At 47.0% G+C, this 14113-nt stretch overlaps 1 protein-coding gene across 1 annotated transcript in view; it reads left to right on the top strand.

Annotated features, from left to right (window-relative positions):
• LOC130854166 (deleted in malignant brain tumors 1 protein-like) overlaps positions 1–14113 on the top strand; it is a 52250-nt gene that overhangs the window by 24224 nt on the left and 13913 nt on the right. The window contains 7 exon segments of the mRNA XM_057736929.1: positions 2305–2664; positions 5078–5395; positions 6012–6044; positions 7880–7912; positions 10083–10236; positions 11787–12004; positions 13709–14026. Of these exon segments, the coding sequence (XP_057592912.1) occupies positions 2305–2664; positions 5078–5395; positions 6012–6044; positions 7880–7912; positions 10083–10236; positions 11787–12004; positions 13709–14026 (1434 nt within the window).

The raw sequence follows: 14113 nt of genomic DNA, 5'->3' as shown, positions 1-14113 counted from the left end.
TGTAGGAAACAGCCTTAGACTGGCTAGGCTGTGAGCAGAGAAATAGGGAGAGGACACGGCAGGAGAGAGGACAGTGTGAGCGTGGAGATGCGATGAATCGGGCGTGTGGTTGGAGGGCAGACAGAAGCTAAGCCAAGTGTCTGATGAAGCTCCGTGTACTCAGTCAGGTGATAACAACATTAGCAATTGAAACAGCAGCCGACATTGATGAGCCGCCCGTTTTATGCAGGCAGTATTTTGAGCACTTTACGTGTGTACCTCTTTTAATGCTCGTCCAAACCCACGAGCCCTCGCCTTCCATAGATGAGGAAACTGACACCTGAGAGGTTCAGTAATAGTCCCGAAGTCACCCAGTGATTGGTCCTGCACTGTTTACCACTCAGAGAAAAGAGACTGAGCTGGCGGAGAGTTCCAGCATCCACCTTGTCCAAGATGCCGTTCACAACAGTGTCTTGTCATCTTAGCAGGTGCCAGGGGGACACCCTGAGCGAGCTCGGGGAAGATGCTGTGAAACACAGAGGAGATGCTCTGTGTCACAGAATGGATCCGGGGAAGTCACCGTAATCAGCATTAAACAGTTACTGACGATGGTTCCCTTGTGTTTGCAGAGCCTGTTTCACGGCCCCCACATCTAATCAGTGAGTCATGTTTTCTGTTGTTACTTGATCCGTAGTCCTCATTCATGTTTACTCCTTTCTCCCCACTCGTGGTGCTTTTACTGTCATAGTCTGATCTCTCTTATATATGTTTCCTAATTTCCTGTATACATCCACCTCAGCTGAGAGATTCTGTCCGCACACAATTTGCACAAAGATGATGACCGTTCTTAGTGGAACCAAGTCACACACATCAACCACTGGGTCACTGTACAATGACATTGTCCGTTTGATTTCCTAATTCCTTGTTTTTACCAAAGGCAATGAAATGCGTCTAATCAGACACTGCACATTTAGGGAAAGTTAATAACAACAGCAAAAGAAGCAGAAGCTTGTGGAAGGAACAGCTGTTCTCCCCAGAAGAACAGTGACTGTGAGTGCATTTTAGCACCAAGTGGCACAATGTAAACGCCAAATTTCCATGGCTAGGCAGAGGAGGGGATATCATTTCCATTGGGTTTCACACCCCCGGCCAACATCGAGACTCACACGTAACAAGAATTCGACTGCAGAGGTCACATAGTATGAAGATGATGGAAGAACGAATGAGCCAGAATTCTGACATTTAGTGGAGACTGACCTCTGAATGCGGCCATCTCGACTTGTCCGTGTCCTCCCTTTTTGTCTAAGGGTGTCTTCTTGTATCCACAGCAATCCCAACAGCAACACCCAGGATGGTAACAGCAAGACCAGGTAAGCCGGGGAACGCACCCATCCCTCACCAGCTGTCCTTTCCTTGGGGTGCCTGCGTTTACATCTGCATCTGTGGGCAAGAGCTGGACTGACTACAAGTGGTTCGTCTATTTGCAGTGGGCCAGCTGGCCCTGTGCAGACTTTTCAGGGCCATTCAGAACTCTTGGGGTCTTTTGGCTCTAGCATCCCAGGGTGAGAAAAGTTCACTTTTTCAGTGCTTTTCAGAGTCGTCAAAGCCTGAGCAGCGTATATGTGCCTTCTAGTAGGACTCTACCTTTTCTTTATATGGCCTGCCCTACTCATAGCTAACCTCACATCTGCATCACTGATAGGCTATTTTAAAGTGAGTAGAGTGTCAAAGCCATTCCAGAGCAGTGAGATAGAATAGCAGAGAAAAAGAAGAGTGAACTTTGGAATCAGGAGAACTGAATTTAGATCAGCTGCTCACCAGATGTGGGTTTAGGGGTAAATCACTTTGCTTCTCCAACTATCAGTGTCCTTGTAGATAAAACTGCCACACCGATACTCTTCTGCTTACCTTTCTTAATTACGGGGGTGAGTCAAAAATTATCCGCAGTTTGTTAATATTAAAACTTCTATAAATTCTACAGCCAGAGTGCGGATAATTTTTGACCCACCCTCGTATTATGAAGGTGAAGGTGAACACATTCACACAAAAGTACTTCACAAAATCACAAATCACATGCAAGCTATATAGCCAACACAGATTGGCTTACAGCTTTGGCCCATTAGATATTCATTTGTTGGACGTTTTAGGCTAAGTGTTGTTTTGACAATTTTAATGACATTGACCTCCAACTAGGAGGTTGACTAGTTGGCTGACCTTTTACCAAGTTCTCCTGCCCTAACAGTAGTGTGGGGGTGGAGAGCTCAGCCAGCACAGGGGAGTGAGCAGTGCGCCCAGAGGCCACGGTCACCAGGTCTCCATCCGCAGGGGTCTGGCCGGAGCTGCGACTAGTGGGTGGCTCAGGACGGTGCTCAGGACGCGTGGAGGTCCTGCACCAGGGGGCCTGGGGCACCGTGTGCGACGACCTGTGGGACCTGAACGAAGCCGAGGTCGTGTGCCGGCAGCTGGGGTGCGGCCGGGCCGTGTCCGCCCTCGGGAAGGCCCACTTCGGCCCGGGCTCTGGGGCCATCTTCCTGGATAACCTGCAGTGCGCCGCGGTGGAGCGCTACCTGGGCCAGTGCGCCCACTCGGGCTGGTCGGAGCACAACTGCGGCCACCACGAGGATGCTGGTGTCATCTGCTCAGGTATCCTCTCCTCTTCCCAGCGGTCACCACCAGTCCCAGGGTGTCTCAGGACCACCCTGTTAGAATTCAGAGTCAGCTAGGGACGAAGACTGGATCCTCAAAGATGTAGCATTTGATGTTTGCTTTATCCCTTCTAAGTTGGTTAAATAGATAAGATTTTAACCGATTCCCAGAATAAAATCTTAAAATTTTCTGATTTGGGAGTATGAATTACCAAAGGAATGTGTGGTTTACTGAATACAGACATGTGCAAAGAACATGTTTAATTACGGGGATTTTTAAGGAATTTTTCTAAAGGTCTTTCGTTTAAAGGGGCAGCTGATGTAGTAAAGCTAAGGAAGATTGCGGAGCTGGGCAGACTTAAGTCTGGATCTTGGAACTGGTGATAACACTCAGACAGCATTCGGTCTACGCAAACTCTTGGAGCCTCAGTTTCTTCACCTGTAAAGTGAGGAGACTGCTTTGCTTCTTTGCAGGATTGCTGACGGAGTTGCTTTGAGCCGTCTTCTGGGCAGCACCTGCAGAGTATCAGTACCTGACAAAGGACTGCATCTCTGGCACTTTTTATTACCATTTTCCTCATTCAGTCACATAACACCAGAGAAATCAGTCAACTAAAATGGCTAATTTTCATTGTCTTGTGACAACTTTTTGAAAGACTTTAGGTTTACTTATGTGTAAACAGCTGGGAGTGAGTGAGTCACCTCTGGAAGGTCTAGTAATAACCCTTTCCAATAATGAGATGTCTCTGGTACACTAACAGCTATCATACCTGGTGTGATTTGAGAGAATCAGTAGCCAGAACTAGAAATGGTACGTGTTCCATAGACTTGCCACGTGAGAAGGAGCTGGGCTGTATTCAGCACCTGCTACCTGGACTTTTAACTGGAGGCACATGTTTTAAAACACTGGCTGTGTGCTGGTGCGTTCACTCGCCCATCTGTTTGCTTGGTGGTATCTTGTTATCCGTGGCACATCCAACCCAGTTACAGCCTCATGAGGAGCATGTTATTCCCAAGTTTCCATGTTCTGGAGAAAGTCCAGATCTGAGATGCCCTCACTATGCAGCTCATCTGTTACAGAATCAATAGTCTAGGTCACATCATCCCAAACGGGCCCTTCAATCTGAGCGTTTTCTCATAGTGCAATAGCAGACCAAAAACCCGCAAGAAGCTTCCTCACGTCCATAACTGAATCTGGTTCTCCCAGTGCTATGTTATTTACAGGGGCTCGTTTTTCCCATATCAGATTAATAATCACTTATGACGATGCAATTAAAAGCTTTGCCTTTAGTTACAAAAGTCATGATTTCAGAAAAAGACTGACATTTATTCTCTACATAAACAGATGCGGGAGATTCATTTAGCAGCAGCCCAGGTAGGTCATGCCGTTTTTTTAATTAATTAATTAATTTTTATTTATTGGCTGCGTTGGGTCTTTGTTGCTGGACACGGGCTTTCTCTAGTTGTGAGGAGTGGGGGATACTCTTTGTTGGGGAGCACGGTCTCTAGGCACATGGGCTTCAGTAGTTTCAGCACATGGGCTTGTTAGTTGTGGCTCACAGGCTCTATGGCACTTGGGCTTCAGTAGTTGCGGCAAATGGGCTTCATGTGGGATCTTCTTGGCCCAGGGCTTGAACCCATGTCCCGAACCCATGTCCCCTGCATTGGTAGGCGGATTCTTAACCACTGTGCTACCAACAAAGCCCCGGTTACACTTTTTTTGGATGGGAATTAAATATCAGGTATTCTTGATTTTTTGTCGGGCTCTTAGTTCATTCTTTGTCTAAGCTGCCAATATTTTCACGTCATTGAGATGCCATTCGAAAGTGTTATTTAGAATTACTACTTTTGATATTTTTACATGTGATGACGTGTGTGTGTGTGTGTGTGTGCGCGCGTGTGTTAGATATACATAAGTTCAGGAGTGAAATGTCATTTCAAGGTCTTTTTGCAAAAGCTTCCCCCTGTTACTCAAAGGTCTTTCCCCGACTCCTCCCCTGACGGACTCCTTCTCAGTGTTTTAAAAGGAGTCTTCAGGCCCCTCCCCCATTATTCTCTTCAGAACGTCCTGTTCTTTCTCTCCACTGCCTTGCGTTATGCTAGTGGGTGCTAGTGAGAGAGTGCGTGACACTAGTGTCTATGTTTAACTAACAAGTACACTGTAGGCTCCCTAAGCAGGAGCCATGTCTCTTTGGTTTGCACTGTATCATCAGAGCGTAACATGAAAGGCAGTCAATTTTACTTCAAATACTGTTGAAATGCAATTACACTGGCTGAAGACCCCACTACCTGCATGCAACTCAGAAACACATGAGAAACGTGAGGGACAGGCCTGAAGGCTCAAGACAGGGCACGTCCCTCCACACCCCCATCGTCCTGCTGGCCTCAAGCCTGGTGCTGGGGGACCTCGGGCGAGTCTCCTGGGGACTCACAGGCCCCATCTCTGTCTGCAGGGGACTGGCCGGAGCTGCGACTGGTGGGCGGCTCGGGACGGTGCTCAGGACGCGTAGAGGTCCTGCACCAGGGGGCCTGGGGCACCGTGTGCGACGACCTGTGGGACCTGAACGAAGCCGAGGTCGTGTGCCGGCAGCTGGGGTGCGGCCGGGCCGTGTCCGCCCCCGGGAAGGCCCACTTCGGCCCGGGCTCTGGGGCCATCTTCCTGGACAACCTGCAGTGCGCCGCGGTGGAGCACTACCTGGGCCAGTGCGCCCACTCGGGCTGGTCGGAGCACAACTGCGGCCACCACGAGGATGCTGGTGTCATCTGCTCAGGTATCCTCTCCCCTCTCAGGCCAGTAATTTCAGATGTGGTTGAAGACATTTTGACACTATGCATCCCAGGTGGAGTTTTCATCCATCTGTCCATCCGCTCATTCTGTCCTCAACCAGTCCTTGACCGTCTGCTCTGCGCCAGGCCCTGGGCTCAGGCAAACACCCTGCCCCCGGGCAGCCCCCAGGTTGCACACGGGTTGCACATGAGAGATCTCGAATGTTAGCGTGAACCAGCACCCCCGGGACCTCGCCATGCAGAATCCAGGGCCCGCCCCCAGAGATTACAGTGAACTCGGTTTGGACAGGGGCTCTGGAATCTGCATCTTAACAAGTAGTCCAGGTGATTCTGCATAAGAGGGGCCATGGATAATCCAGCCCTGGCAACCAATGACCAGCCCTGGGCAGAGCTGACCCAGCTGCTGTACCCCACCCTCCGAGGCCAAGGACTCTGCCAGAGGAGGGCTGGAGTTACCCAGGATGCAGTGCTCTGGGTCCTGTGCCCAAAAGGGCCACGGTCCTCTCCCCTTCATCCCCACCTGCACCCTTGTTACCCCACCTCTTCCACACTTTGGATTCACTAAAGAGAGTGACCTGTTACCTTTCTTTCTGCATTCAGATTCGGAAGACTTGTCTCCTCCCACACCTCCAGGTATGTCCATATTTTTTTCTAGTCCAGGCAACTTTATAATAACAGTAATAATAACATCAAATACTCATAAATGCTTTCAGGCACTGTTCTGAGCCCTTATATATCAATACATGTATAACTCATTTAATCCCAACAGTACCTCTTAAAGTAAGCACTTTGATTATTCCCATTTTCCAGATAGGTAAACTGAGATATAGAAGGTTAGTCATGTACCCAGGGGTAGCCAGTGGATTTGAACCCAAGCTGTCAAGGCTCTTGACCACCAATCTCATTTACCACACCTGTTGATTGGCCCCAACTACACAAAGACCAGGCAAGACTAACACAAAGAAGGGGAGGCATTTAGCTCATGTTACTGCTAATCTTCAGGGCAATCCTGCAGAAGGCATCTTATGTTGTATTTTACAGAAATACAAATATGCGTAGAGGTTAAGCAACTTTCCTGGGATCACTCAGCAAGTTAATGGTCGCATCAAGCTTTGACACTAATCAGTCTGATTATAATACAAAAGTACATACTCTTGGGAATCTTTTGCCTGTTTTCAGAAATCTTTCAAGTTAATGATTCAATGATGTTCTTCTGTAATAAAAACCAAAGATTAGAAAAATCAGACAACACATAATGTAAATTCTGAAATGATGCTGAAGGTAAATGAAAAGGCATTTTGTTTCGTTGCAACAGACATTTCTAAGCATCTGCACAGCAGCAGGCATGATGCTAGGTTTTCCACATTAGTTAACTTATTTAATCCTTACAGTGGAGGATTAGAGAGATCAAGAAGCCTGCCCAGGATAACTCAGAAAGTAGTAGAATTGGAATCTTCAAGCCCCATCTCTCACCCTTTGAATGCACTTGGCTGTCCTTACACAGCTCAGAAAACACCACCGGTCATGAGTCATTGGCAGATGCACTTGTCTCGGTCACTTGCCCAGAGAAGACCTTGATGTGTTCTGAGCGTTCCTGAGGGGACAGCCAGCTTTATGTGTTGGGGTCATGAGTGAGAGGGGAAAGGCCATCTAAAGTTAAAGAGACAGTGTTGGGGTCAGGGGCAGTGGAGATTCAAAGAAAGGCTCATCTGTAGTTTTCTCATTTATGTAATTCAGCTAGGCTGAAAATTACCTGGATGATGGGGAAATGTGGAAGACCGTATTGCACGGAAGGAGCCATCCTGGTCGTCTGTTGCTACTCTAAAACGTAGTGGTTTAGAACAACAGCCACTCAGTCATATGTCATGGCTTTGTGTGTCAGGAATTGGGGCAGAGCTTGGCTGGGAGAGTCTTCCGCTCCACATAGCGTTGCACAGGGTCACCAAGTGGCTGGTCTGGGGAGTCAAGGACAGCTGCACTCACATGTCTGGGATCCTGGCAGGGACAGCTGGATGGATGGGCTCAGCCTAGGGCCATTGTCCTTTCCAGGTGGTCTCGAGGCCCCTTCACGAGGTCTCTGCAGGTAATCAGACTTCTTACAGGGTGGCTCAGGGCTCCACGAGCAAGCCAACGTCCCCAGAGACAAGAAATGGAAGCTGCCGGTGTTTTAAGGCACAGATCACTTCTGCCATACTCTGCTGGTCAGAGCTGTCACAGAGCCCACCCAGGTTCATGGGAGGAGACCCAGACCCCACCTCGTGACAAGAGGCATGTCCAAGAATCTGTGGCCTTCCTTCTTTAACCTGCCACAGAACCGTAGAGAATCATCACTCAGCACCTTCAGACTTTTCTCAATTTGCACTAAGTTCGTGGACATTTCTAAGGAAACCCTTTACATTTTGCTACCTTAGTAGATGAGACTATTTTTCCCCTGGATTTCATCATTATCTCCCTTTTTTTCCTTCTAGGTCTTTCCACATCTTCTCAGGATCATGTAACAGGTAGCTGCTTGCTTTAAATCGACATGGTAACTCCATGCCAATAGAACCATCATAGGAGATGCTGGGCAGTGTGCCCAGGGCGAGGCACAAAGAGGCTGGCATGGTGTGGGTGAGGGGCTGCTTCTCTGCTGCCCAAGCCCATCCTGCTGCAGCCCTTTCCACAAGAAGGCGAGGCAGCCAGGACTCAGCCGGAGGAGCCCCATGGTCCTCACTGCAGCCTCACTGAGGCATTAGTACTTCTAAAGCCTGTAAAAGCTGACTGTTTTGTTGTTGTTGTTTTATGTTTTTTTAAAATTTTTATTGAAGTATAGTTGATGCAGAATATTATGTTACAGGTGTACCATATAGTGATTTATGATTTTTAAAGGTTATACTCCATTTATAGTTATTATACAATATAGGCTATGTTCCCCATGTTGTACATATATCCTTGTAGCTTATTTTTTACCTAATAGTTTGTACCTCTTACTCGACTACCCTTATGTTGCCCCTCCCTGCTTCCCTCTCCCCACTGATGACCATTAGTGTGTTCTCTATATCTGTGAGTCTGCTAAGAAGTATGTTTTCAATGAAAATAACTGAAGAGAGGTAGCAGAATAAATACCAACATCCATATATAATGAAGGGAAACAGTAAGTTTTGTATAAAATTGTAAGTGCTGACTTTTTAACTAAAGGAGCAGTCTGGGAAGGGGGCGTGTGGATTTGCCCAGGTCAGAGTAGGCAGGAGGGTGACAAGGGACTTGAAGAGAATGTGGCTCAGTCCATCTGGCTGTGCTCAGCCTGCCTCCTCTGGGCATGGTCCAGTGGCATGCATCCACGGCGGGCACCAGCTCATCACCCCCCACCATGTGTAGAGGCGTCAGGAAACCACCTCCCAGGGGTTTCGGTGTCAGTCTGACAAGCTTCAGGTATTGTAACCTACAAACACAGTCAACACTAGCGCTCTGAGATGACTGTACCCCCCACCACTTCCCGCCATCCATCACGGGAAAGACCAGGAGTCTGTGCAATTCCAGGAGGATTACAGGGTGGTCAGGGGAGAACAGAAAGAAGAAAGTTAAGCATCTTCATAATTTGGGCACAAGGTCAGTAAAGCATTATGTTTTCAAATTTCCTCTAAAATAATTTGACAGTTTTAAGTTTTCTACTTTTTTGTGTGGCATCCTGCTTTAAGTATACGTTTGTGTGTGTACATCAATTTATATCAATCTATATTAATATGACAATGAGTATGGAAAAATTAGATTTTACTTGTTTAATTCTTATATATCCAAGACCAGTAAGTTCCAGTCTCAGTAGATATTGAGTTGAAGGAAACACAATCTACCCACAAAAAGTGATGAAAAAGTAGTTAAAGGGAGGTCCCAGTCACAACCTCCCAAACCAGCCCACCTCGCCCCCATTCCCTTTGTCTCCAATTCCTCAGACCCAACCCTCCTCAAACTCACCCCTTCCCCAGGCACATCCAGCCTCCATCTCTGTCTCTCTTTCCCAAACCCTCATGTTGATCTGCTCTGTCTCTCTCCCAGCAAGCAAGAATCCTTCCACTTTAGAAAGAGCAGGGAGAGAGTAAATAAGACAAAAATAATATTTTCTTCGTCAGATGATAGGGGAGGGGGAAAGGCAGGGAGCGTTCAAGCATTAATACTTTTTTAAAAAATTTATTTACTTATTTATTTATTTACTTATTTTTGGCTGTGTTAGGTCTTTGTTGCTGCACACTGGCTTTCTCTACTTACAGCAAGTGGGGACTACCCTTTGTTGCAGTGCATGGGCTTCTCATTGCGGTGGCTTCTTTTGTTGCGGAACACGGCTCTAGGCACATGGGCTTCAATAGTTGTGGCTTGCAGGCTCAGTAGTTGTGGCTCGGGCTTAGTTGCTCCATGGCATATGGGATCTTCCTGGACCAGGGATTGCACCCATGTCCCCTGCATTGGCAGGCGGATTCTTAACCACTGCACCACCAGGGAAGTCCCCACATTAATCCTTTTTGACCCATCAGAATTAGATTGAATGGACTCTTGTTCCCAGGAGATGTTTAGGCTAAAGATCTATTCTGACTGCAGCTTGACTCCACCAGGCCGCTGGGTGTGAGCTGGTCGTTTAGTGGGATCATACGAGTGATACCATGAAGATGCATCATGACATCTTTTTTCCTGTTGTTTCAGGAGGAAGTAACTCTTGTGGAGGGGTCATTTCTAGTCTCTCTGGCTCATTTTCCAGTCCAATGTATCCGGAAAACTACCCAACAGACATTCAGTGTGTTTGGGAGATCCATGTGGATAAAAAATTCCGCATAGAACTCATGATTCCAACTTTGAAGTAAGAAAACAACCTTTTAAAGAGAAGAATCTACCTAAATAAGGATATTGCCTTGAAAAATTCAATAAGTGGTTTTATTAACATATTTGACCTAAGATTGCTATGATGGTTTTTCTTTTGATTTTCTTAAGAAATCCTCCTTACCAGCTTTGCCCTCATTGTAAACTGGGTACCAATATGTATCTTCTTAGACTTTCTTTTTCTTTAATCTGAATTTTAAGCAAGCAGTAAGAGGCTTTCCGTACACACACATTAGCCAACTACTCCAGCCTTGAGCCCTGCATCCTCTAAATGTTGCCATAAAGTGAAAGGGGATGATAGAGTCATTGCCTCATCTCTGATGTAAAGAGAATAGAATCTTCTAAGTCACTGCCATTTTTTTATCATCAGGTCATAAAATAACAGCTGACTTTTTTTAGTGTGTTCAAGCTCTGTACTGTGTGTTTTGTATGCTCTGTCATGTTCCAGCATCACTATAGCCCTAAGATAGATGTCCTTGTCATCCCAATTAAAGACTAAGTAGCTGAGGCTCAAAGAGGTTACTTACTGGCCCAAGGCCAACCTTCTAGGTCCACTGAATGTCAGAGTCCCAGCTCTTCACCAGTATACGATTCCATAAGCAGAGTCTGTACAAAGCCCTTCTTCTTGTTGTCTATGACACACATCATGCTACAAACACAGCAATACTGAAATGCTATGAAAAGCCCCCTTTAGCATGCACTGGATTGTTGCTTGGTCCGTGGAGTCAGATGTGTCTTATGCCGAAGAATATCCTACAAACATGGTACCTTTGTTGACAAGAACCCTGAGGACACAGCCCACAATGAAGTGAGAACCTTGAACCCACACCTCTAAAGCCTGTCATGTTATCAGTTATCCATTTCTTCAAACTCAGTCCTCATACACATCCCTTTGAATAATTACCAAAGTTCAAATACTGTTCTACAGGCTGGCATTATTTTTACTTTAAAATCAAGTTTTTGCTCCCCAAGAATTTGGGTATGGAAAGTGTTGTGAAATACAGAGGTAGAAAAATTGGGCTGTGATGTTGGTTACATGCTGATCGCTGGGTTGATTTTACTGTTCAGACTTTATTTCCAGTGTATATTTGCATTTCCTAATGTTCCATGTAAGTTGTGATTGGCCAAAACCATTATGATTTTTAAATTTCTATTACTAAATTGTAACGATAAGCCTCACACATTCAAGAGTTCTGCTAATAAGGCATCTGAAAATTTTATATGTTAATATGCAGTTTAAAGTATAATCCAAATATTTAATCCTGTGATTGTCATACTTTTCAAGCTTTAAGATTTAGGAAGCCCTACTCGAGGATGGAAGATGCCTTAGAGGACTGGGGCGGGGAGGGTGGGGGGGACTCGAGGGGGGGGGAGTCAAGGAAGGGAGGAAATACGGGGATATGTGTATAAAAACAGATGATTGAACTTGGTGTACCCCAAAAAAAATAATAAATTAATTAATTAATTTAAAAAAAAAAAAGATTTAGGAAGCCCTAACCTGCCACTAACCCTCCACTGTGATTCCCCCAGACTGGAAGACATCCTTGGATGCTCATACGACTCAGTTGAAATCTTCGACGGCCCCAGGATTGCCTCGCTGTCCATGGGGAAATTCTGTGAGTCAGTGGCTGTGATGTTTTTCTCCTCCTCCAACATCATGACTGTGGTGTTCCGAAGTGATTCCATGATCACCAACACTGGCTTTTATGCTCTGTTCAATGCGATTCCGCAGGGCAAAAAAGAGTCAGGTAAGAAGCTTCAAATAGGTTTTTGGCCTTGAAAAGACAATAATTTTCTAATTTAAAGGATTCCCCTATTAGCAGAGGCGTGGGATTCAGTTTTAAAAGCATCCCCGCCCCAAACCACACATACACACACACACACACACTGAGCCACATAAGCCCTGCTGCAGCGCTGCTAAATTTTTCCACTAAGAGGGGCTCATGGGTGATTGAAAAAAGCTGTGACGCGCAGTGCGTATGTGAGCGGTCAGGCGGCTCCTCTGCAAGGCAACATTCGGCCCTGCTGCAGCCTAGGAACTGTCCAGGGTGCTGAAATCTAAAAGTCAAGCTGGAGAATCCTTCTCCCTCCACCGGCTGGCTCACTTTACAACTTGCCTGCATTGTACCCTAGACTTACCCAAATAAGAAGCTTGGGGACTCCTTAATGGATGGACCCTGTAGCCCATCATTCCAGAACAAGGTCCAGTTTGCTCCCAAAGAAGCATACTTACCTTCCAATTGTGGGGCCCCAGTAACTCAGGTCACTAGGAATTTGGGTAGAGGCTCCCTGGTTGTATTTTGAGGCTGGGGGGGTGTTTGTTTCTGAGTAAGGGAATTCCTTATATATTTGACCTTCAGAGGCGTGTTTGAGATCTTGCCCTGGGGAGGCTAAGTAAGGCCCAACATTTGAAATCCAGACCATTCATTGACCCAAGATCATCATTTACTCATCCAATAATCTTTACTAAGGTCCTACTACATGCCAGGCCCAGTTATAAGCGCTGGGGACAGAGAAAACAGTACAGTGCCCTTCCCCCTGGAGTTTACAGTAGGGTGGATGTGGGTGAGTGGGGGAGGGTCAAGATGCAAGACACAAGTAAATAAACAGGATGATTTGGGGGTAGTGATAAGGCTGGGACTACAGAGCCTGGTGGGATAGAAGGGAGGGCCTGCGGTGGAGGAGGTGCTACTGTGGATTGAATGAGGACGGACAGCCTTGCTGAGGAGGTGATATGTGATGAGTGACCATGAAGGGGGCGTTCTAAGCAGAGAGAAGAGCAGTGCAAGGGCTGCTCTCAGTGAGAAATGATTTGGACATGTTGGAGAAACTGAAAGAAGGCCAGTGTGGCAGAGCCTGTGGACACAGTAAGGGAAGGCTCTCCCAGGAGACAGCAGGTGATTCCAGCTGGCCACAGCCCATCAGCCTAGAAAAAGCCATTCCCTTTGGGCTTTATGAAGTCCTTGACACCCTCATGGCCAGCTTCCTTCAGGGGACTAAATCTACACTTATCCAAGCACTTACCCAAGACATGTCCAAAGAAGCAGCTGGGAACCCATTTCCCCAGGAACCCAGCTTTGTGGCACAGAGAACCACACAGCAAGATCTACAGAACCCAAGGTGTGCTGGGGCTGAGCACTGTGCTTTATATTCACACTCTTGTTTACTTGTCACCTCTGAGATACATAGAAGCCCCATATTACAGATGTGGAAACTGAGGCACAGGGAGATGAAGTAACATGTCAAAGTTTACACAGCCGGGGAGTGGTAGAGCTAAGATCCCAGCCCACCTCTGTCTCACTCTTAAGCCCTTCAGCCCAACGTATTACAGAATCAAGACAGCCTTAAGGCTTCATTCTTGCATTTATTTGCCTTAGCCACAAATATGGGAGCTAGAAATCCTTCTTATTTAAAACTCCCTAAACTCAAAAATAAAGTCCTCCTTTGTTTAGAAGATGAACCAAAGCTGCAGCTGGTGGGTGGTTCTGGACGGTGCTCAGGACGCCTGGAGATCCTCCACGAGGGGGCCTGGGGTACCGTGTGTGATGACCTGTGGGACCTGAACGAAGCCGAGGTCGTGTGCCGACAGCTGGGGTGTGGATGGGCCGTTGCCGCCCCTGGAAAGGCCCACTTCGGCCCGGGGTCTGGAGACATCCTTCTGGACAACATTCAGTGTTCAGGAAGCGAGAACCACCTTGGCCAGTGCCCCAGCTCCAACAGGTCAGACCACAACTGTGGTCACCGTGAGGATGCTGGCGTCATCTGCTCAGGTACCTCCCCTCCTGCGGCAGGTTCTTTCTGATCTTTCAGCATCTCAGGGATGGGTGGAAGGTGTACACAGAGCAGCACCAGGTACA

This window comes from Hippopotamus amphibius, chromosome 5, assembly GCF_030028045.1.
Source record: "Hippopotamus amphibius kiboko isolate mHipAmp2 chromosome 5, mHipAmp2.hap2, whole genome shotgun sequence".
Taxonomy (NCBI): Eukaryota; Metazoa; Chordata; class Mammalia; order Artiodactyla; family Hippopotamidae; genus Hippopotamus; species Hippopotamus amphibius.
This window is presented reverse-complemented; position numbering and strand designations above follow the sequence as displayed.